The following is a 25,669-nucleotide window of genomic DNA, read 5'->3' as shown; positions in this document are numbered from 1 at the left end:
ATACATAGAGAATCCTAAAGATGCTGCCAGAAAACTACTAGAGCTAATCAATGAATTTGGTAAAGTAGCAGCATACAAAATAAATGCACAGAAATCTCTTGCATTCCTGTACACTAATGATGAGAAATCTGAAAGAGAAATTAAGGAAACACTCCCGTTTACCACTGTAACAAAAAGAACAAAATACCTAGGAATAAACCTACCTAAGGAGACGAAAGACCTGTATGCAGAAAACTGTAAGACACTGATGAAAGAAATTATAGATGACAGAACAGATGGAGAGATGTACCATGTTCTTGGATTGGAAGAATCAACATTGTGAAAATGACTATACTACCCAAGCAATCTACAGATTCAGTGGAATCCCTATGAAACTACTAGTGACATTATTTACAGAACTAGGACAAAAAATTTCACAATTTGTATGGAAACACAAAAGAGCCCGAATAACCAAAGCAATCTTGAGAAAGAAAAATGAAGCTGGAGGGTCTTCCCTGGTGGTGCAGTAGTTGAGAATCTGCCTGCCAACGCAGGGGACACGGGTGCGAGCCCTGGCCTGGGAAGATCCCACATGCCGCGGATCAACTAGGCCTGTGAGCCTTAACTACTGAGCCTGCGCGTCTGGAGCCTGTGCTCCGCAACAAGAGAGGCCACGATAGTGAGAGGTCCGCACACCATGATGAAGAGCGGCCCCGCTTGCTGCAACTAGAGAAAGCCCTCGCACAGAAACGAAGACCCAACACAGCCAAAAATAAAAATAAATAAATAAAAAAATAAAAAAAAATGAAGCTGGAGGAATCAGACTCCCTGACTTCAGACTATACTATAGTATAGTAATCAAGACAGTATGGTATTGGCACAAAAACAGAAAGATAGATCAATGGAACAGGATAGAAAGCTCAGAGATAAATGCACACACATACGGTCACCTTATCTTTGATAAAGGAGGCAAGAATATACAATGAAGAAAAGACAGCCTCTTCAAATAAGTGGTGCTGGGAAAACCGGACAGCTACATGTTAAAGAATGAAATTAGAACATTCCTTAACACCATACACAAAAATAAACTCAAAATGGATTAAAGACCTAAATGTAAGGCCAGACACTATAAAACTCTTAGAGGAAAACATAGGCAGAACACTCTATGACATAAATCACAGCAAGATACTTTTAGACCCACCTCGTAGAGAAATGGAAATAAAAACAAAAATAAACAAAATGGACCTAATGAAATTTGAAAGCTTTTGCACAGCAAAGGAAACCATAAACAAGATGAAACGACAGCTCTCAGAATGGGAGAAAATATTTGCAAATGAAGCAACTGACAAAGGATTAATCTCCATAATATGCAAGCAACTCATGCAGCTCAAAAAAACAAACCCAGGGCTTCCCTGGTGGCGCAGTGGTTGAGAGTCTGTCTGCCGACGCAGGGGACACGCATTCGTGCCCCCCACCGGGAGGATCCCACATGCCATGGAGCAGCTGGGCCCATGAGCCATGGCCGCTGGGCCTGCGCATCTGGAGCCTGCGCTCCGCAACGGGAGAGGCCACAACACTGAGAGGCCCGTGTACCACATCCAAGAATGGGCAGAAGACCTAAATAGACATTTCTCCAAAGAAGATATACAGATCGCCAACAAACACATGAAAGGATGCTCAACATCATTAATCATTAGAGAAATGCAAATCAAAACTACAATGTGTATCACCTCACACCAGCTAGAATGGCCATCATCAAAAAATCTACAAACAATAAATGCTGAAGAGGGTGTGGAGAAAAGGGAACCCTCTTGCACTGTTGGTGGGAATGTAAATTGATACAGCCACTATGGAGAATAGTATGGAGGTTCCTTAAAAAACTAAAAATAGAACTACCATATGACCCAGCAATCCCACTACTGGGCATATACCCTGAGAAAACCATAATTCGAAAAGAGTCATGTACCACAGTGTTCACTGCAGCACTATTTACAATAGCCAGGACATGGACGCAACCTAAGTGTCCATCAACAGATGAATGGATAAAGAAGAAGTGGCACATATATACAATGGAATATTACTCAGCCATAAAAGGAAATGAAATTGAGTTATGTGTAGTGAGGTGGATGGACCTAGAGACTGTCATACAGTGTGAAGTAAGTCAGAAAGAGAAAAACAAATACCGTATGCTAACACATATACATGGAATCTAAACAAAACAAAAAACGAAAAAAACAAAGTGGTTCTGAAGAACCTAGAGGCAGGACAGGAATAAAGACGCAGACGTAGAGAATGGATTTGAGGACACAGGGAGGGGGAAGGGTAAGCTGAGACGAAGTGAGAGAGTGACATGGACACATATACACCACCAAATGTAGAATCGATAGCTAGTGGGAAGCAGCCACATAGCACAGGGAGATCAGCTCGGTGCTTTGTGACCACCTAGAGGGGTGGGATAGGGAGGGTGGGAGGGAGATGCGAGAGGGCGGGGATATGGGGATATATGTATACGTATAGCTGATTCACTTTGTTATACAGCAGCAACTATCACAACAATGAAAAGCAATTATACTCCAATAAAGATGTTTTAAAAATTGAAAAAAAGAAGCCTACTAAAACATAATCTGTTGAGAATTTGCTTTTCTTCTAAAAGCTTAAGAAAAAACCAAAAAAAAGAAGTTGTTTAGTACTGTCAACTTCTAGTACTAGCTTTCAGGCAAATAAATAGATTTCTCTTCTTCTACTATGGGTAGTGGGCCCACTCTAGGCCCAATTTACATGCATGGTTTCATAAGAAATAAAAAAGAGTTTCTTTTCAGTTGATTTATGTCAGCAGTAGAGGTGAGGGATTCCTTTGACTATCAGGCATGCAGCAGGTCGGGTGTCAGGATAGGTTTCCTCCCCAGGCTTGTGCAAAATTATGGCTCCAGTTAAAGCCAACACTCAGCTCTGAAGTAGAAGAATATCTGTATTCACATAAGATGCATTGCGTTTGAAGAGCAAAGTCACAAGTGAAAGCAGCTCTGCTGGAAGGAGATGACGCTTTCCAGTCCAGAGCAGTTGGTCCCAGGGCCCTCTGGGAAGGGAGGCTTCGGGGCCTGAGTTCTACTGCTTTAACTAACATTTGCAAGCAAATTTTAATTTCTGAGAATGGAGTGAATTCCAAACTGAAACAGAGCATGAAGGGGGAGGGGAAGAAAAACCTAGGCAGGGCTGAGAAGGTCTTGGATCTGCGTGAAGCAACTGAATGAGATTGGAAGAAGCCACTTCACCTGTCCTCACTTTCTCATCTGTAAAATGAAGGACAGAGTAAATGAGGTCTAAGGTTTCTACTGGTGTTGAAACTGCTGCCCACTTTGGATCACAGGGAATATTTGGGGGAAACAGAAAGCTGAGCTAAAGAAGGGGCTGCGTCTGATCCAGGGTGAGGGGGTCACGGCGGGGAGCTGGGTTGCACAGACATCTGTGGCTCTTGCTTGTCTAGTGTCCACTGGCCTCTTTTCCTTTTGAGGGCCATTCCCTCCCTTCTCTTGGTCTAGATGGATCTAGGGAGGCTGACTTCAGCAGCTCTGTTTCTGTCCCCAGCACTGTGGTCAAGGCCTGGCCGACATTACTCTGTTCTGGGACTTCTGTTAGAACTTTGGGGAAAGACGGCTTGTTTTCTCTGAAAGCTCAGGCTCCTGCTAAGGGTCACTGCAGAGCAAAGCCCAGCTGGAGGAGAAGGCTAACTCAGAGGAAGGCAGAGGTAATGCATGCACAGTACTATATATAAAGCAGATAACTAGTAAGGACCTACTGTATAGCACAGGGAATTCTACTCGATACTCTGTAATGGCCTATATGGGAAAAGAATCTAAAAAAGAGTGGACGTACGTATAACTGATTCACTTTGCTGTACACCTGAAACTAATACAACATTGTAAATCTACTATACTCCGAAAGAAATTTAAAAAAAAAAAAGAGGTGGGGGCACAGTGGTGAGAGAGACAGAGACTGAGGAGATGACTGGGGCACTCGGAGCCCACCGTCCCCGGAGCTGCGACAACCTCTAGTCTCTTGAGTCACATAAGCCATGACTTTCTTTCCCTTTTGCACTTTGGCCAGTTTGCGTGGAGCCGCACAAAGCCCGCGTGGAAGGCCGACCCACCTCGGTGTTATTTCCGTACCACCACACGTAAGTGAGCGTGCCCACTTGGCTGGGCCACAACACAGCAGTCGCGTTGACCTCTTTGTTCTTCGTGGTGACGAAGGGAAGAGACAGGTGTACATGCTCCAGGGGACCTGAGGCACAAGAGGAGAGAGGAGGCTTGGAGAGGGAAGAGCTCTCTCTGCTTCACCTGCCTTCCCTGATATGAAGAGAATACGCATTCCTTCTGGAAGCCTCCCAACCATCAGTCGGGTTCCCTGAAGGAAGTGCTCGGGTGCTGTCCCTACTCTGGGGAAAAGGATATATTGTGAACAGTTGTGTCTCAACATTTTCCATTTACCAATCTTTCTTCCAGGCCTAAAACTTGAGTTATTTACGTGTACAAGCTTAAAAACTTACAAGTAATTGAAGAAGTCCTTAAAGGAACAGGTATAACATGAGATTTCACAGGGAGATGCAAAGTGTTTCCAGGAAGTTATATTCTCGGTGGTAAACCAGGATTGTGAAAACCTCCGAGAATCCACATGGGATGGGGGTTATGGGTTGGTGGTGTTTCTTATACAAATCCCCAAACCATTCTACATGTAATTATTCTTTACTGGATTTTAAATGTGTGTGTGAGTGTTTGTAAATGTGCATGTTTGTATGTAACTGTGAGTGTGTGTTTGTGTGAATGTGTGTAAAACCACCCGGTTAGGTAAGCGTGGTATTGAGTTGAGCTTGTCCAGGACAAAGGCAGGCACGAGGGGACAGAGAGAGCTCTGTGGTCCTCAGGTTCTCAGGATGCGCTCAGCTGAAAGAGAGGATGGTTCTACCTATGGAGGCCCATTAGACCGTAAACCTTCATCAGATGTACAAACCCACAAAGATACAAATATCCCCTCCCTAGAGACCTATCCTATGACCCCTGACCTTCTCTTTGAGTTACTTTTACCAGACAAAATGCATTTTCTTTTGAGGTGAACATGACAAAAATCCATCATCCCCATCTTTATCCCATGAGGTGGAGAAGGATGTGGTACCTCAGGCCTTTGCACCTGGTTTAATTACTTCCTCCTCTTCTGCTTGACCATTTAATGTGTCTCCTAGGGTACTGTCTTTGGCCTTTCTCTCCCTCCATCTACTCTTCTGCTGAGTAATACCATCCACACCCTGACCTTAAACTGCGAACTATATGCTTAGGGCTCCAAAACCACCTTCTTGACTCCAGACTCAATTAGCAGCCAAAGGTTCCCTAGAAATCCACTGTTTCCCCCCAGTCTGTATTCTCCAGTCTTGATGAATGACCAATGTTTATCCAGGGGAACAACCCAGAAGCAGACAGTCAATCCCAATTCCTTGTTTCTTTGCCATCCATATCCACTGAGGAAACCATTGATTTGGTTTCATAAATTCTCTCTCAGGTAGAGCTGTTCTCACCCTGCCCTGGTTCATACACTAAACACCTGTCTCACGTGGACTGGTACAAACTCTCCTACAGGTTTTCCAGCCTCTAACCTTTCCCCACTCTAATCCATCCTCCTGCTCTATGCATTCAACGCCTGCCTCCCTCCATAATACATAAGTAGGACCAAGTGCCAGGTGGCCCCATCGCTTAGAATAAAATATATGCTCCAGGGCGAGGGCAGAGCAAGTACAAAGACCTTGAGGAGGAGGCGGCTCTCCATGTTTAAAGAATAGCAAGAAATAGAGAAATAAATGGAGAAAAAGAGTGGAAGCAGATGCGATCTCAGGGGTATTCAGGACATAGAGCACGTTGGCCTTGTTGGCCCTGAAATATGTATATGTGTGTTTGCATAACTTCATTCTGTATAACGTGTATATATATATATATATAATATATACATTCATACAATGTATAGCGATGACTATGTACCTTCTCACCCTTCAAATTGTTGTGAGAGTGATTTTTCTAGAAAGCCATGCTACTCACTTGATCAAGATGAAAATTCCCATTACCTAATTATAATAATAATGAGAGCTAACACGTACAGATCTAAAATTTGTGATACAGAGAACACAGGCTGCAAACTTTTGGAGGGCGAGAGTCCTTCATATTTATCTTTATGTGTAAGGATGTGCACAGTTCTTGAGACGCAGCAGGTACTGGAACATTGGCAGTGTAAGTGAACAGAAACATATACTTTCCTATTTCTGCTTTTGTTCATGTTTTTCTTTCTTTATAGATTAGAGGCTTGGTGACCAGCAAACAGAGTAGAATTGATTTTCTGGTTTATAAGCCATATGATAAGAAGTAGTTGATCATAAGTCAGAATGGTTCAATGAGATAATAAAAGGGCATCGTTTACGGACCAATGACCGTGTGCCACATAGTCTGTGAATGACTTCTTGTTCTCATTTAATCTTCACAACAACCTTATGAAGTGGGCACTACCGTTAGCTCCATGCAGAGATGGACAGAGGAAGGTGACCTTCCTCAATTCCAGGGTGTGAACCAAAGCAGTTCAAGTTCAGAGCCTGGGCCAGCGGACAAATGCTCGAGAAGACCCATGTTAACAAAATAGCTATTAAGAGTCACTACTTCCTGGTGACTTAGACATGTTGCAGGCATTGGGCAATGCTCGCTACACAGGCTCTTGTTTACTGCGTGGCTCTTGCTGTCCCTCCCCCATCACATGATGTGCTCCAGCAGGTGCCCTGTCCCACCCGAGGACTTTGCTTACATGCCTTTCTTATGGCACCTGTCATCTCCAAATCTCAGTTCCAGGGCCCCCTCCTCTGTGACACTCCTCCTGACTCCCCCGTTAGAGTTACATGGATCAGCTAGGATGCAAGAACTAGATAAGCTCTGGGAGACATGCCAGTTCCATCCTAAAAGGGTTCATCTTGGTCTCTCACATATGAGCATCCAACAATTTTTCTTTTAAAGTCCAAAGGTCAAAGGATGATGTCTGTGTGTCCTGTTAATGACAAAAGTTGAGTCTTGTTCCTGAAGTATGGCCACTCCTTCACTCAGTAGTTTTTGAGTGCTATTACGTGTTGGGCATGATTCTCGGTGCTGGGACACCTTGCCCTTGGTGGAGCTTATGTATCATTAAGAGAGGCAGTGCCTGCAAGGAGAGGGGGTGGCTGAGAGCCTGCTAATTTTGATAGGCTGGTCAAGCAAAGTCTCTTGGAAGCAAGGACATTTGAGCAGCGACCTGAATAACGTGCAGAAGTGCACCGTGTATCTACTGCAGAAGCTCCAGGGTGAGTGTGGGGCAAAGGCCTTGAGGAAGAGGGCCTTGTCAGGTGCCAAGATGGCAGGGAATAGCAGCAGTAAAGAGATGGAGGGAAGGAGCCGAAGCCAATGAGATCTAACAGGTGTTCAGGACACTCAGCAGATCACTTTAGGCCCTGAAGAATGTCCGTGTGTGTTTATATAAGTTCCTTCTTACATGCATATTCATCATCCATTCATACAAATGTGTGGAATTTCGCTTTCAGATTGCCAAGTCCTCTTGGGCTCATGTACTTTTTGTGTGTTCAATATACCTGGTTCCTGTTGCCCCAAAGCCTATCTTTCAAGCCTTGCTTTTCTGCACAGAGGGTGTGATCTGCCCTAATAGACCCTTCGAAGTGAAACTCCAGCCCCTGGAGGCCCCTAGCTGGCTGGCCGCACTCAGCTGAGAGTGGAACAAGCTTGCAGGTACTGCTTCTTCGGACAGGTGCCTTTAATGAGCAAAACGGACAGCAGGGGGCGCTGCATTACTCTTTATGAATCTTCGCAAGGCGGCTGAGAGAAGGGGAGAAATTACTTGTGTGAATTGTTCCCCTTCTCTTGCTTGGTCTTCCTGTGCTGCAGGGGACAAGTGCTGTTTGTGTGACTGAACACTGTGTGTGTGTGTGTGTGTGTGTGTGTGTGTGTGTGTGTGTGTGTGTGTGTGTGTCTCTGTGCGTGCTGATCAGCGACCTGCCTCTGGCATTTGTTCTGAAGACCTCCTCTGACCATCTAATTAAATATTGTGCATGTATCATATTGCTGTTTGTCTGAAAGGTTAAAAAAAATCTACCAGAAGAAATAAAAGAAATTCAAAGTGTGAAGATGAGACCCTACAACAGAGTCCCTCAAACTTCAGTGGGCATGAGAATCACGCTCATCTGTTCAAGGCAGATTATGATGTCACACCGTCAGAAATTCTAATTCAATAGGTCTGGAAAGGGGCCCAGGACACTGTATTTTTACCATGTAATTCTGGGGCAGGTGGCTCATTAACCACATTTTACAAAACCCAGGTCTGACATTCACTGGCCAATATAATCATCATGTGAATAGTTACAAAGCTACAGAGGTTTTCAAGACACTGATCACCTTACCCTAAGATGGGGACAGAAAGACATCTGCAAAGGGCTCCTATGTAACGGGGTAGTGGAGAAGAGAGGTTCGGGAAGTATCGGAAAATCCACCTCATCTTTTTCATCGCCTCCTATTCTGCAAGTTTGCACAATCTTCAGAGATTTTTTTTTTTTTTTTCCTGCAAGACTGGCTGAGATAGGGCAGATTTCTGAGCAGAAATCTGCATGTCCTTTAAATTCTCTGTTCCATCCACTTGAAGGCAACCCTGGCTGCACCCTGTGTCTAATTAGTTTGCAAACTAGCAGAGCACAGTGAATATTCCTCAAGGAATTCTCAACTGTCAGGCTACAAGAGATTACTCAGCTGCCCCGAGAGAGCCTCCCCATCCTGGAAACATTACAGCAGGAACATCATCTCCATTTGCTTCCGATGACCTTTGCAAACCAGTATTTAAGAACTTCTGATTTAGAATCAAAGCACCTTTTTGAACTGGGAAGTGGAGGAAGTATGTGTTCAAGACAGGCCGTGGGGTTTTCTGGAAGAGCCCTGGGTAGGGGGAGGGGGGTTGGATGAGAGGGGCAGAGGGCTGGCTTTGGTAAGTTGAGCTTGAGCTGAGTTGCTGCTCAGAACCCACTAAATACAAATGCACAGGCTGCGTCGTGATGATGGAAAATCAAGCTTGGCCAGTTGACAGGGCACAGCATGAGTTGCTTGATAGAACCTTTGAGAAACAAGACATGCATTCCTCACATGATGGAGGAGAAAAACTAGTTTCAGAAAAATGCAGTAACTCAGCTAGGAATTCAGGCCAGCATCTGGACCTAACAACTCCCAATTCAGTCCAGTGCTCCTTTTTGTTCTTCCTACAAAGCCATATATCCCTTCACTATCCTGCCACCATGGCACTAAAAATTGCCATGTTACTCTCCGTATTTGAGAGCAGGGGGAATGTAAGTCAATTAGGATTTTACCATGACTTCCTCTTAGTGTAAAATAGTGTCAAATCATAGTACTTCTCTAATCCTTGCTTTCCCCAGATGAAAGGAAGGCCAAATGTTGCCCATCATGGTAGACGTGTGAGAATAAGCACAGAAGTTCATATGCACGGTAAAGCACGATGGGCCCTTCAGGAGAGAAGCCCTAGCAAACATGTCAGAACTTGCTGGCACTGCTCATGCCAAGGCCTTTATATGTATGTGAATTAATGAAAACTTTAAAAATAATCCTGCTTTCATGTAGTTAGTATAAAAAGCTAATTCTTGTCCCCAAGACCAGGCTTAGAAAGGGGTCCCACGATATGAGGCCTGCTTATCCAACCGCTTAACCCAAGAGGAGTCTGACAAAATTAAAATCAGAACACGAAACTTTCCAATACAAATCACCTGCTACTGAGGTTAAGGTCAAATCACTTAAGCCGTTCAATCAGGCTAATGAGATGAAAAGAATTGCAAGTGTACAAAGCAGCTCGTTTCTTTCAGAAGTCATGGCTTCAGTAACCCTTAATCTGAAGCAGGGGCAAACTCTGTGCTGTTTTCCTTCCCAGGATTCAGTGAGCCCACAAGAGAACCAGGATAGGCAAGTTTCCCTCATGGGATATGATTATTTGTAAGGTGAAGAAGAGTCCACAGGGCAACCAGGAGGGGGAACTATGGATGACTCTATGGGAAACCCCGAGAAACTGAGACCAAAAGCTGCTGCTGAATTTTAAATCAGTATTGACACATGCTTAGAGTCCAGGGATGCTTAATACCTATATGGGATGTGGAATATAATAACTGTAATTCTTCAGGAGAGTAGATCTTTTACAAAAACCCGCCTTATAGAATAAGCTGTGCAGAATGATAAGCTGCCAGGTAGGCAGCCATTCTCGGCAAATGTACTGCCATTGATGTTGCCATTTATTTCTGTTACTAATAACCAAGGTTTGCGACGTAGTTTTTAAATATTTTAGGATTAGTCTTGGGATATTATCACTTTTGTCCTTGTAGATACTGATATATAGGGAGGGATTATCTTTTAGTAAGAGGCAACTCCGGGAAGTCTATCTAGGACAGCTGAAAAGCGGCAGTCAGCCGGAAGAGAGCCTGGGAAATGCGTCTGGAACTCATGTAGCTGTACAGCCAGTACACTGCCTCTAACCTAAATGTTCACATTCCTTTGGGATGATGTGCAAAGATGTGGAGGCGAGTAAGGGCTGATGGAGACTTGGATCCTCTAACCCCAAGCCAGCACAGGCACTGATAATAACCTAGTGGCCAAGTGCTGGGATTCTGGAGACAGGGAGACCTGAGTCTGAAGCCTGGCTCTGCCAGACAGTAGGTGTGCAACTTCAAATGGGTGGTTTAAGCTTTCTGAACCTCACTGTTCTTTGTAAGTTAGTGTTTCTAATAGTGCCTACTTCATAGGGTTGTTTTGAAAAGGAAGATCATATACATAAAGAACATGTTTAGCACAAAGCCTGGCACACAGTAAGAGCTTAACAAACGTTAGCTGAAAAGGGGGATGTGGGGTTCCCATAGTGGGAATCTTGCAGAACTCTGTTTAAACTCAAAGAAGGATGGGTGTGTTTCTTTGAAGCACTTGGGTCCTGAGTGTACAGGAGATAAGGATCAAGAATGACTGACAGGGCAGGAAATCTCAGTAAGGAACAATCTCTTGGGGACACCCAAATAGTCTTATCCACCCACTGGATCACAGCAGCTTAACAAAAGAGATTCTACTTGGTACTTTCTGTGCTCAGTTTGGTTCAATGCACAAAAGTCAGGTGAGAGGCATGGAATACTGCCTAGCCTTAATACTCCTGGCCTAGAACTTGGAATCTGAACATGACCATTCCTATAAAGGGGCTAGCTTTCATTTAAAAGTAAGCCATTTATCCAGCAATCTAAACAAGTCCTATGCCTGTCTGGGGACACCCATATACACCAAGCATAAGAGGCACTCATGGCAAACATTTTTACCAAACACAGCTTAGGAGATATCATTGTCTCATTAGGACACCTTTGAACTCCTCAATGGGGGAAAAGCTTTAATACTTTTTGAAACTATTTCTAAATGTAGCTTCCTTAACATTATTTACCCTCTTTCCCTCTATGCCACCTTCTAGGACCAAATCATCACAGATCAAAGTCCAGGAAACATATTCTTTTTTTAAAAAAGGAACAAAAGTCTAAAAGAATTATTAATAATGAGATATAACATGGGAAGAGAAAAAAAAAATCAGACGGGGAGAAATTCCATTACTTGTGCTAATGGGGATTGTTCTCAAACATTTCCGACCAAAAAAAAAAGAACCCCAAAGAATGCCCCCCCCCACCAACAAATTCATATTCAATCAACCAGCCCAGCAAGCTGCTCAGGCCCAGCACAGACACAGGTATCGTCTCTCAGAAGCATTTGGAAGAGGCAGAGTCAGTGCAAGAGAACAATGTGAAGCAAACCAGAGTCCAGTTCACTCAAAACTAAACCCTGGTTTCTTCTTGCTTTCTCCCCACTTGGTTCTCTCACTCTCCTCTCCCCTCCTGCTAAAAGGTGACTAGTGAGCTTCTTCTAGATAAGGAATTTTGGATTAAATCTTTAAAAGGACACAATATCTAAAATATGTCATAAACCAACAACAGTAATAACATACAAGTTACATGTAAGTACAGGACGGCGCTGTCAGACCCCAGACTGTTGTCCACCTGCACGGTCACTCGGAAAATGCCCACATTGTGATAGACGTGTTTGATCCCATCCTCCATGGAGCTGAGGTTGACATAAGACACTGCGATGCCATCCCCGAAGTCCACTTGGATGAATGTCCTCTGGACGTCACCCTGAAAGACAACATCAGAAGAAGGGGAGTCGGAGGTGCTTCGCTGCTGCTTCTCCAGGGGTTGGGGCTTGTGTGAGCCCCGGGCTCAAAAGGCAGCCCTGGTTCCCTCCTATAGCTGGGAGCATCTGTCTGTGTGACAGGATCCCTGTGACATTCCTTGGCAGACGGGAGTTTACTAAGATGGATGCTCTCCAAATCTGAAGGGCACCAACTCCCAAAAGTTTCAAGATTTGGAAAATTAAGTGTTTGATTATCAGCTCCAATTTGATACTCAGTTTCTCTGAAGGCTTTGTTTACAGTCTGATCATACACATGAATACAAGACTTACATACACAGTTTAAAAACTTCAGCCTCCCTGACATAATCAAGGACCACTTCCCATGTGTCCTGGACCCCCAAATCCCCTTCTTTATATCTGGTTCCCTAACTGTGCTGGAGGAAGGACAGGAGACACCTTGCCTTACACATGATATGACATTGGACTCAGCCCTATTATTGTTTAAGATAATGATGGTTATCTTGTTTACATTTCAGCATTTTGTACTATCAAAATGATCTCATTTTCTTCTTCACAGGATCTCAGTCTAGAGAAAAGTGGGCAATGTTTGTTCATTTTACAGATGAGGAAGCTGAAGTGAAGAAAGTTTTAACCATTTGCTCAGGGTTACCACAGCTAGTTAGCAGCAGTCTTGGGATTTGAACTCATCGTTCTGGACTTGGGTTTCATTCACTATAGGTGAGTAAAGCATTGACAGCTCCTCCCAGCTCTAATCCTGTTGTCCCATTAACGGGCTGGATGACTTCATGCAAGTCATTCAGTCTCCTTTGGTCTCAGTTACCTAATCTGTGAAATGGGCATATTAATGTCTTACCATCTTAACTCAAAGGTTGTTATAGAAGACATGTGAGTAATCAGTCATCTGTAAAATTCGATACCAAAATGAATGACTGTAAAAACAATGCAGCTGTAAAAGACTTGCTATATCCCTTCTAAAGCTGGACTGGAATCATATGATTCTAAACTTCCCACTAGTGAGCAGGAGAAGATAAAGTCTGCTTTATAAAATCCCAAACCTGTAAAAAAAAAAAAAAAATAGCCTGTGGAATTAGTTGAGATTCTTAAGGAATAGTTTCTTAGAAAAACCCAGCATCCCTCACAGACAGCCCCTCCTTTAACAAGTTTCTTTGCTTGTTTTGTTAGCTTTTCCCATTTTGGGGGTGGGAAAGAAAACAAAAAACCTTTGAAAGAGAAATGTATTTTCAATTAAGTAAGGTTCATATGGTATCATATTTTGTGAAAAGGGCAAGTTTAAAATGCTGACATTTAAAAGATTAATTCATAGGGAAAGGAAAAGCAATTCAAATCTTAGGAATCTATGTGACCTACTCTTCTGATCTGTGCCCAGCCAAGCATTGTGTGAGGGGGTACACAGCAGCTAACCTTCAGTAAGGACTTGGGCAAAAATTCTCCCCTAGGGTGGGAAAAAGAAACTCCATTCAAAATTATGAAACAAATATCCACAAGCCCAGACATTGTGCAATTACCTGAATTCCCTTTACTAATAAATATACATGTCAGCCATTCTTGCTGACTTGTCCTTCATTTGGACAACAGATTGGACTGATCAATTTCTCCTTCTGTTTTTGGTCAGTTTCCTCCCATGTTTTCTGTATTTTCAACAGAGTTGCTGCCAGAGAATCCTGGGTTTGGGCATGGAGGAAGAACCCACCTTAAAATCTACTCACGTTATTTGGGACAAGTGTCTCAGGGAAATACCAGGAGTCGCTAGGCTTAATTAACCAGGTTATCTATGGAATGAAACAAGCACTATAGTTTCTGAGAAAGAGGTTGAGAGACAGACAGAGAGGGAAAGAGAGGTATAGGGTTCTTTGCAGAGACAGAGTGGACATCAGGTAGGGTCACCATTTGCAAGAAGAAAGAAGGGAGATTAGCCTCTCAGCTGATTCTACTTCGGCCTCCACAGAGAGAGAGCAGCTACTACCCCCGTTACTGGGGAAAGTACAGCTTTGGCTGCTACTGCTTGAGTCTACCTTGCGTTGCTCTTTCTGTCTGGTATTCACCACTCTCCTTGTGTGGCCCTGGACTTAGACCTCTTGTCAGTTACTTGAAACTCCTCCCAAGTTCTGTCTGGATGTCCACTGTCTGTTGGCCTGATAGCATTCCTAATTCTCCACGGTGGACAATGTTCTCTGTGTACATCACAGGTGAAAGGAGGGAGTCTCACGGCATTTGGACTAGTGCATCAGTAGGGCTGCCAATAGAGTGGAGGAGCCAGGCTTTTAGAATATTAGGTCAGGTACAGGGATGGAGATATAGATATACAGATATATGTATATCAGGTTTACCACACATCTGAGAGCCCCAGTGGGTAAAGACATGAAATCCCCCAATCAAATGTGAGATCCCCAAGGCCTCCTGATGTGGGCGCAGGCCTCTGGGCTTGGTGTTCTTCTGCACAGGAGAAGAGAGCATCCAGGGGCCAAGTATCTGACAGCTGAAGGCGGCAGATTCACCCCTGTTTGTTGCAGCTTTGCCCACTCAAGTGGAACACACCGGATCTCGTGCCTTTGCCGTCAGCGGCTCTCAGGTGCTTGAAAAACCTAACACAGTTGTAGCTGCATCACTTTGGGGCTCACCTACATCAACCTCTGACTTCCTTGGGCTGCAATTACCATCTCAGGCAGGGATACCAACTGTTTTACAGAATAAGAAACAGGACAAAGGGAAGAATTCCTAAGTCCTAGGTCACCATTTGATTAGGTATGCCTGCCCCGCTTTAATGGGGTCATTCTTTCTTTCTTCTGGTCGTTCATTAATTCGACCAGTGACAGATATTTATTAGGTGTCTATCTTATGTCAGGTACTAAATGGAGAAAATGCTGTTAAGTAAATTATAACCAACTAAACAAAACAGATGTGGTCTGGGCTTTCTTGAGCAAAAAAACTACTGGTGAGACAGATGGACTTTAATAATCACAAAAATAAATAAAAAGCTATTCTAGGGGATGATGTCAGAGGTCCATGGCATTGTAAGCTTGTACAGCAGGGAGAAGTAGAGAGCTGAAAATCTAACCCGATTGAGAACTTCAAGAAAGGCTTCAAGGGGCTTCCCTGGTGGTGCAGTGGTTAAGAATCCACCTGCCAATGCAGGGGACACGGACGGGTTCAAGCCCTAGTCCGGGAAGATCCCACATGCAACGGAGCAACTAAGCCCGTGCACCACAACTGCTGTGGCCGTGAGCCACAACTACTGAGCCTGTGCACCTAGAGACCATGCTCTGCAACAAGAGAAGCCACCACAGTGAGAAGCCCATGCACGGCAATGAAGAGTAGCTCGCCGCAACTAGAGAAAGCCTGCACGCAGCAATGAAGACCCAATGCAGCCAAAAATAAATAAATAAAATAAATTAAAAAAAAAAAAAGAAACAAAGGCTTCAGGAAGAAGTGATATCTGAGCTGAGAAGGCCTGAAGGAAAGAATTTAACCAAACAAAGGACATGAGCAAAAGAGATGGAGGTGAGGAGTTCAGGCAATGAGGACAACAGGAACCAGGTGTGCAAGGGCCCTGTGGCAGAAGGGGGTGATACAGTTAAAGGAAGCTAACAATACAGGCACAGTAGGAACATGTGAAATTAGACTGGAGAGGAGACGATGGCATTTTAGGATTTGGCGGCCTAGTTTCTGACTTCGATCTTTCTCCTAAGAGCAATGGGAAGACATCGGTGTTTGAAGCAGGGGTGTGGGGGAAGATGGCATGGTAATATTTTTAATTCAAAAAGATCACTCTGGCTACAATATGGAGGATGCACTGGAAGGAGGCCCAAATATTCTGGGAAGCCAATTAGGCCATAGTTCACGATAGATGATAGGTAGATAGATATATGAGTTGCAACAGGAAATTACATTCACCTTCCTGCTAAATTAATTCCCATAGTTTATTGGTTTTGAAATCAATGAATCTCAGCCTTTGATATCAAAATCTCTTATAGAAACTAAAAGAAAAAAAAGCTGATGTCCAGTTATCATCCAAGACCCACCTCCTGGTTCGGGACCTCTGGGGAGGATGCTTGGTCCTGCTGTGGCCTGAAAAAGGTCCACAGCTGATGCTGGGCTGTACCAAAGGTTGAGGCCCACTGGTTCAGACTGTCGAACGTTAGGTTTTCTTGTGAGCGAACTCATCTAAAGATGAATACAGTAGAACACAAGCTGATGCCATTCCTATTCCACCTTGGCACAATGGTGAAAGTTTTCCCAGGATGTTTTAGGATTCTAAGTGCTAAGGATGTATTAATAGAGCCAGGAATGGAAGAACTAAACTCACTGTTAGTGGCTGGGGCACAATCACAAAAGTTCCACGACACACTCGGTCAAGGTCAGTTCTCTAGGAAAACGAGTTGCTGGATAATATGAAGGTAGTTTGTATACAGGGCTGAGATGTACCCTGAAGGCCTGTATCTTCAGTACCTAACACAGCGCTTGCAGATGATTCTTTTCTGTTCAATACATTTTGAAAATTTAAGAAAGAAAAAAATAAATTTTGAAAATTGTGCATTTCTACCATGCTTGTTCGTTAAAGTGCTTTCTTGTATATTATCTCATCTGCCTGTTAGGACCTTTGGGAGACACCAAGGGAAGATGTTATTTCTATTTGCTATACCAGGAGAACTGGAGCACAAACAGGTTAAACGAGAAGCCAGAAGTCCCATAGCTGGTGAGAGGCTTAAAAACAGGTCCAAGATGATTTGTGGTTTAGCTTTATCCTTGCAGCTCAGTCCCTGTTGAGTTCCTTTCATTGGAATTTACTTGCAATGCCTTTTAGAGTGAGAGAAAGGTGATAACAAAGGCAAGCCTCACTTTCTTTTCTTGTTTAGACTCTATTCCTGGCTCTGACCATTTCCCTGCCCCCGACAATATTTTTGCTTATAAGTGGAAAGATGGGTTGTTGTGAACTCCATACACTACCCTAATGTCTTCCCTCTGGTGAAGCAGTGTCATGTTCAAGCCATACATAAGTTAGAGAATATGGGAAATGACAGGCATTCATACTCAGTAATCAGGAAAATCTTGTGTATCAAGAGGTACTTCAACCTAACGACAAGTCATTCCCAAAACACAACCTATGCTGGGAAATATCTAGACTGTCACATAAAATTCTTTAGACCTAATGCCATTCAGCCACATGCCCTAATATAGACACAGAACCGAGAGTACTAGCTCAAAAGAAGTGCCCAAGAAAGGCACAAAAGCCACGTGAAATCTACACAGGGATTCTCCAAGGGCAGCGCTGGCTTCTGTAATAGAAAAACAAATATATCAAATGGCCACAATGAAGCCAAGAAATGTAGCCTGAGAAATGAAAGGTGTGTGAACCTAACCTATCAGGTCCTGTAACAGGGCTTCAGAGAAAAATGGGAAAACAAATGCTACAGTAACTCAACACTGACAGCCTCAGTCCAGAAATGAGACTCCAAGACCCACCTGAAGGCATTAGGGACCCACTGCAGATAGAAACTGGACTCGTTTGTCAGAGGCTGGTCCTTGCAAAGCTCGAGGGTGGGCCTAACTCAGGTTTTACTGAAATTCAGTCCTGGAAGGTGCCTTACAGTTTATGCAGCAAAAACTACATTGAAGTGAAACACCTATAGTATAATCTAGTTTTAAATGCATAAAATAACACAAGTACTGTAAGTCTGTATGTGTTTGCATGAGCATAAGTGTGCTGGTTAAAACAACCCAGCCTGTTAACACTGATTACCCCAGGGGTGAAGTGAAGTGAGGGGCAGAGGAAGATCAGCAGGGTTAAAAGAGAGGAGTAAAGGAGGGGCAATAAAGATTTCATCAAATTTAAAAGAAGCAGTGGAGTAGGGGATAACATAAGAAACATCACAAAACACAATACTTTATTCCTACTGTTACTATAAACATTTAAATATTAAGTATATAGGAAATAACCAGGAGGTAACACAGACATTGGTTAGATTGATCATGAGATACAGCCGACTTTGGTCTTGGATTTCTATTATTATTTCAATGTTTTTTTGACCACAGTATTTGAACAAAGATATCACTAGGGGCATTAAATGCCAGAAACAAAAATCAGACATTTCAGTCTTTCTTCTTATGGCTAAAGGTACTTGGGCAGGATGGGGAGTGTGAAATAAAAATAATCCACATTTTGGGAAGGTAAATCTGTGCAGCCACTATGGGAAACAGTATAGAGGTTCAACAAACTAAAAATAGAGCTGCCATATGATCCAGCAATCCTACTCCTAGGCATATATCTGGACAAAGCTATAATTCAAGAAGACACATGCACCCCTATGTTCAGAGCAGCACTATTCACAATAGCCAAGACATGGAAACAACTTAAATGTCCATCGACAGAGGAATGGATAAAGCAGATGTGGTACATATATACAATGGAATACTACTCAGCCATAAAAAAGAACGAACTAATACCATTTGCAGCCACATGGATGGACCTAGAGATTATCATACTAAGTGAAGTAAGTCAGAAAGAGAAAGACAAATACCGTATGTCAGTTATATGTAGAATCTAAAATATGACACAGATGAACTTATCTATGAAACAGAAACAGACTCACAGACATAGAGAACAGACTTATGGTTGCCAAGGGGGTGGGGGCTGGGGGAGTTTGGGAATAGCAGATGCAAGCTATTATATTGAATGGATAAACAATAAGGTCCTACTGTATAGTACGGGGAACTATATTTAACATCCTGTGATAAACCATAATGAAAGAGAATATGAAAAAGAATGTATATACATGTATAACTGAATCATTTTGCTGTACATCAGAAATTAACATAACTGTGAATCAACTATACTTCAATAAAATAAATTAGAAAAACAAAAAATAATCCACCTTTGCCTTGCATGTCCTATTCCAGGGTATGCGACTCAGGTTAGCAACTTTAGACTTAGACTGGCAAGGTTTTTTATGGCTGAGTCTCAAGAAGAAACAGAAAAGGAGATAACTATGGTATAATGTTGCTCTGGCCTCCAAAGAAGAGATTTTGTCAGCAGGTGGAAAGGAGTTCATGGAAAGAAGCGCTATCCCCCTTGTGCTTATTCAATAAGACCGACCTCTGGCATGTGACTTATTACGTGAATTGTGCTAAGATTGTTCTAGAACAATTCCTGATGGTCACTAAGGAAAAAGAGAACATTTCTCAAAAGTTTTCTGTCCCAGAAATAATAACAGCATTTCTCTCTATAGTTTCTCATTGAATCTTTAAAAAAAAATTTTTTATATTTTTGTTATAGATAGCTTTTTATTTTTTTAACATCTTTATTGGAGTATAATTGCGTTACAATGGTGTGTTAGTTTCTCCTTTATAACAAAGTGAATCAACTATACATATACATATATCCCCATATATCCTCCCTCTTGCGTCTGCCTCCCACCCTCCCTATCCCGCCCCTCTAGGTGGTCACAAAGGACCAATCTGATCTCCCTGTGCTATGTGACTGCTTCGGACTAGATATTTTACATTTGGTAGTGTATGTATGACCATGCCACTCTCTCACCTCGTCTCAGCTTACCCTTCCCCCTCCCCGTGTCCTCAAGTCCATGCTCTACATCTGTGTCTTTATTCCTGTCCTGCCCCTAGGTTCTTCAGAGCTATTTTTTTGTTTTTTAGATTCCATATATATGTGTTAGCATATGGTATTTGTTTTCCTCTCTCTGACTTACTTCACTCTGTATGACAGTCTCTAGGTCCATCCACCTCACTACAGATAATACAATTTTGTTTCTTTTTATGGCTGAGTAATATTCTATTGTATATATGTGCCACATCTTCTTTATCCATTCATCTGTTGATGGACACTTAGGTCGCTTCCATGTCCTGCCTATTGTAAATAGAGCTGCAGTGAACACTGTGGTACATGTCTCTTTTTGAATTATGGTTTTCTCAGGGTATATGCCCAGCAGTGGGATTGCTGGGTCGAATGGTAGTTTTATTTGTAGTTTTATAAGGAACCTCCATACTGTTCTCCATAGTGGCTGTATCAATTTACATTCCCACCAACAGTGCAAGAGGGTTCCCTTTTCTCCACACCCTTTCTAGATTTTTTGATGATGGCCATTCTGACTAGTGTGAGTTGATACCTCATTGTAGTTTTTCATTTCTCTAATGATTAGTGATGTTGAGCATCCTTTCATGTGTTTATTGGGAATCTGTATATCTTCTATGGAGAAATGACTATTTAGGTCTTCTGCCCATTTTTGGATTGGGTTGTTTGTTTTTTTGATATTGAGCTGCATGAGTTCCTTACATATTTCGGAGATTAATCCTTTGTCAGTTGCTTCATTTGCAAATATTTTCTCCCATTGTGAGGGCTGTCTTTTCGTCTTGTTTATGGTTTCCTTTGCTGTGCAAAAGCTTTTAAGTTACATTAGGTCCCATTTGTTTATGTTTTTTAATTTCCATTTCTCTAGCAGGTGGGTCAAAAAGGATCTTGCTGTGATTTATATCATAGACTGTCCTGCCTATGTTTTCCCCTAAGAGTTTTATAGTGCCTGGCCTTACATTTAGGTCTTTAATCCATTTTGAGTTTATTTTTGTGTATGGTGTTAGGGAATGTTCTAATTTCATTGTTTTACATGTAGCTGTCTAGTTTTCCCAGCACCACTTATTGAAGAGGCTGTCTTTTCTCCATTGTATATTCTTGCCTCCTCTATCAAAGATAAGGTGACCATATGTGTGTGAATTTATCTCTGAGCTTTCTATCCTGTTCCACTGATCTATATTTCTGTTTTTGTGCCAGTACCATACTGTCTTGATTACTGTAGCTTTGTAGTACAGTCTGAAGTCAGGGAGCCTGATTCTTCCAGCTCTGTTTTTCTTTCTCAAGATTGCTTTGGCTATTCGGGGTCTTTTGTGTTTCCACACAAATTGTAAAATTTTTTGTTCTAGTTCTGAAAAATGCCATTGGTAGTTTGATAGGGACTGCACTGAATCTGTAGTTTGCTTTGGGTAGTATAGTCATTTTCACAATGTTGATTCTTCTAATCCAAGAACGTGGTATCTCTATCTGTTTGTATCACCTTTAATTTCTTTCATCAGTGTCATAATTTTCTGCATACAGGTCTTTTGTCTCCTTAGGTAGGCTTATTCCTAGGTATTTTATTCTTTTTGTTGCAATGGTAAATGGGGGTGTTTCCTTAATTTCTCTTTCAGATTTTTCATCATTAATGCATAGGGATGCAAGAGATTTCTGTGCATTCATTTTGTAACCTGCTACTTTACCAAATTCATTGATTAGCTCTAGTAGTTTTCTGGTAGCATCTTTAGGATTCTCTATGTATAGTATCATGTCATCTTCAAACAGTGACAGCTTTACTTCTTCTTTTCCGATTTGGATTCCTTTTATTTCTTTTTCTTCTCTGACTGCTGTGGCTAAAACTTCCAAAACTTCCAATAATAGTGGTGACTGTGGATAACCTTGTCTTGTTCCTGACCTTAGAGGAAATGGTTTCAGTTTTTCACGACTGAGAACGATATTGGCTGCGGGTTTGTCATATATGGCCTTTATTATGTTCAGGTAAGTTTCCTGTATGCCTACCTTCTAGAGGGTTTTTATTATAAATGGGTGTTGAATTTTGTCAAAAGCTTTTTCTGCATCTATTGAGATGATCATATGTTTTTTCTCCTTCAGTTTGTTGATATGGTGTATCACATTGATTCATTTGCGTATATTGAAGAATCCTTGCATTCCTGGAATAAACCCCACTTGATCATGTTGTATGATCCTTTTAATGCACTGTTAGGTTCTGTTTGCTAGTGTTCTTTTGAGGATTTTTGCATCTATGTTCATCACTGATATTGGTCTGTAGTTTACTTTCTTTGAGAAATCTTTGTCTGGTTTTGGTATCAGGGTAATGGTGGCCTCGTAGAATGAGTTTGGGAGTGTTCCTCCCTCTGCTATATTTTGGAAGATTTTGAGAAGGATAGGCATTAGCTCTTCTCTAAAAGTTCGACAAAATTCACCTGTGAAGCCATCTGGTCCTGGGCTTTTGTCTGTTGGAAGATTTTTAATCACAGTCTCAATTTCAGTGCTTGTGATTGGCCTGTTTATATTTTCTATTTCTTCCTGGTTCAGTCTCGGAAGGTTGTGCTTTACCTAGAATTTGTCCATTTCTTCCAGGTTGTCCATTTTATTGGCATATAGTTGCCTGTAGTAATCTCTCATGATCCTTTGTATTTCTGCAGTGTCAGTTGTTACTTCTTTTTCATTTCTAATTCTATTGACTTGAGTCTTCTCCCTTTTTTTCTTGATGAGTCTGGCTAATGGCTTATCTATCTTGTTTATCTTCCCAAAGAACCCGCTTTTAGTTTTACTGATCTTTGCTATCATTTCTTTTTCATTTATTTCTGATCTGATCTTTATAATATCTTTCCTTCTGCTAACTTTGGGGTTTTTTTGTTCTTCTTTCTCTAACTGCTTTAGGTGTAAGGTTAGGCTGCTTATTAGAGATGTTTCTTGAGGTAGGACTGTACTGCTACAAACTTCCCTCTTAGAACTGCTTTTGCTGCATCCCATAGGTTTTGGGTCGTTGTGTTTTCATTGTCATTTGTTTCTAGGTACTTTTGATTTCCTCTTTGATTTCTTCAGTGATCTCTTGGTCATTTAGTAGTGTATTGTTTAGCCTCCATGTGTTTGTATTTTTTATAGATTTTTTCCTCTAAGTGGTATCTCGTCTCATAGCGTTGTGGTTGGAAAAGATATTTGATGCAATTTCAATTTTCTTAAATTTACCAAGGCTTGAGTTGTGACCCGAGATATGATCTATCCTGGAGAATGTTCCATGAGCACTTGTGAAGAAAGTGTATTCTGTTGTTTTTGGATGGAATGTCCTATAAATATCAATTAAGTCTGTCTTGTTTAATGTATGATTTAAGCTTGTGTTTCCTTATTTATTTTCATTTCGGATGATCTGTCCATTGGTGAAAGTGGGTTGTTAAAGTCCCCTACTATGAATGTGTTACTGTCGATTTCCCCTTTTATGGCTTCTAGCAGTTGCCTTATGTACTGAGGTGCTCCTATGTTGGATGCATAAATATTTACAATTGTTATATCTTCTCCTTGGATTGATCCCTTGATCATTATGTAGTGTCCTTCTTTGTCTCTTGTAATAGTCTTTATTTTAAAGTCTATTTTGTCTCATATGAGAATTGCTACTGCAGCTTTTTTTGATTTCCATTTGCATAGAATATCTTTTCCATCCCCTCATTTTCAGTCTGTATGTGTCCCTAGGCCTGAAGTGGGTCTGTTGTAGACAGCATATATATGGGTTTTGTTTTTGTATGCATTCAGCCAGTCTATGTCTTTTGGTTGCAGCATTTAATCCATTTACATTTAAGGTAGTTATTGATATGTATGTTCCTATTACCATTTTCTTAATTGTTTTGGGTGTCCTTTTTTTTTTTTTGCAGTATGCGGGCTTCTCACTGTTGTGGCCTCTCCCGTTGCGTAGCACAGACTCCAGACGCGCAGGCTCAGCAGCCATGGCTCACGGGCCCAGCCGCTCCACCACACATTGGATCTTCCCAGGCTGGGGCACGCACCCATGTCCCCTCCATCAGCAGGCGGACTCTCAACCACTGCACCACCAGGGAAGCCCTGTTTTGGGTTTCTTATTGTAGGTCTTCTCCTTCTCTTGTGTTTCCTGCCTAGGAAGTTCCTTCAGCATTTTTTGTAAAGCTGGTTTGGTGGTGCTGAATTCTCTTAGCTTTTGCTTGTCTGTAAAGGTTTTAGTTACTCCATCGAATCTGAACGAGATCCTTGCTGGGTAGAGTAATCTTGTTTGTAGGTTTTTCCCTTTCATCACTTTCAATATATCCTGCCACTCCGTTCTGGCTTGCAGAGTGTCTGCTGAAAGATCAGCTGTTAACTTTATGGGGATTTCTTTGCATGTTATTTGTTTTTTTCCCCTTGCTGCTTTTAATATTTTTTCTTTGTATTTAATTTTTGATAGTTTGATCAATACGTGTCTTGGCATGTTTCTCCTTGGATTTATCCTGTATGGGACTCTCTGTGCTCCCTGAACTTGATTGACTATTCCCTGTCCCATATTAGGGAAGTTTTCAACTATAATGTCTTCAACTATTTTCTCATTCCCTTTCTTTTTCTCTTCTTCTTCTGGGACTCCTATAATTAGAATGTTGGTGCGTTTAATGTTGTCCCAGAGGTCTCTGAGACTGTCCTCAATTCTTTTCATTGTTTTCTCTTTATCCTGCTCTGTGGTAGTTATTTGCACGATTTTATCTTCCAGGTCACTTATCCATTTTCCTGCCTCAGTTATTCTGCTATTGATTCCTTCTAGCCAATTTTTAATTTCATTTATTGTGTTGTTCATCACTGTTTGTTTGCTCTTTAGTTCTTCTAGGTTCTTTTTAAACGTTTCTTGTATTTTCCCCATTCCATTTCCAAGACTTTGGATCATCTTTACTATCATTACTCTGAATTCTTTTTCAGGTAGACTGCCTATTTCCTCTTCATTTGTTTGGTCTGGTGGGTTTTTACCTTGCTCCTTCATCTGCTGTGTTTCTCTGTCTTCTCATTTTGCTTAACTTACTGTTTTTGGGGTCTCCTTTTCCCAGCCTGCATTTTTGTAGTTCCTGTTGTTTTTGGTGTCTGTCCCCAGTGGATAAGGTTGGTTCAGTGGGTTGTGTAGGCTTCCTGGTGGAGGGGATTGGTGCCTTTGTTCTGGTGGATGAGGCTGGATCTTGTCTTTCTGGTGGGCAGGACCGCATCTGGTGGTGTGTTTTGGGGTGTCTGTGAACTTAGTATGATTTTAGATAGCCTCTCTGCTAATGGATGGGGTTATGTTCCTGTCTTGCTAGTTGTTTGGCATAGGGTATCCAGCACTGTAGCTTGCTGGTCATTGAGTGGAGCTGGGTCTTAGTGTTGAGATAGAGATCTTTGGGAGAACTTTCACCATTTGATATTACATGGAGCCGGGAGGTCTCTGGTGGACTAATGTCCTCAACTCGGCTCTCCCACCTCAGAGGCACAGAACTGACACCTGGCCTGAGCACCAAGACCCTGTCAGTCACACGGCCAGGTATATGGGGAGTTTCTTGCCTTTTGGGAAGTCTGAGGTCTTCTGCCAAGATTCAGTAGGTGTTCTGTAGGAGCTGTTCCACATGTAGATGTGTTTCTGATGTATTTGTGGGGAGGAAGGTGATCTCCATGTCTTACTCCTCCACCATCTTGAAGGTCTCTCCCTCATTGAATCTTCATCCCTAAAAGACTCAGACCTAAAAGACTGTTAAAATTTGCCTAGAGTCACAAGATTAGTTTGAACCAAGCTCTTCTTAACTCCACGTTCATCACTACTACCTCTTGTTCAGAAGACACTCAAAGTATTCCATGT

At 42.1% G+C, this 25,669-nt stretch overlaps 1 protein-coding gene across 4 annotated transcripts in view; it reads right to left on the bottom strand.

Moving 5' to 3' along the window:
* SORCS1 (sortilin related VPS10 domain containing receptor 1) overlaps positions 1–25,669 on the bottom strand; it is a 573,760-nt gene that overhangs the window by 45,796 nt on the left and 502,295 nt on the right. For all 4 annotated transcript variants that reach the window (XM_065894238.1, XM_065894235.1, XM_065894236.1 and 1 more), the window contains exons 19-20: positions 12,055–12,241; positions 4,127–4,260 (exon numbers count right to left, since the gene is read on the bottom strand). In XM_065894238.1, the coding sequence (XP_065750310.1) occupies positions 4,127–4,260; positions 12,055–12,241 (321 nt within the window). The remainder of the gene's footprint in view (positions 1–4,126; positions 4,261–12,054; positions 12,242–25,669) is intronic.

The sequence above is a fragment of the Phocoena phocoena genome, chromosome 16 (genome assembly GCF_963924675.1).
Source record: "Phocoena phocoena chromosome 16, mPhoPho1.1, whole genome shotgun sequence".
NCBI lineage: Eukaryota > Metazoa > Chordata > Mammalia > Artiodactyla > Phocoenidae > Phocoena > Phocoena phocoena.
The sequence above is the reverse complement of the archived record's forward strand: the minus strand, read 5'-3'. Positions and strand labels throughout refer to the sequence as shown.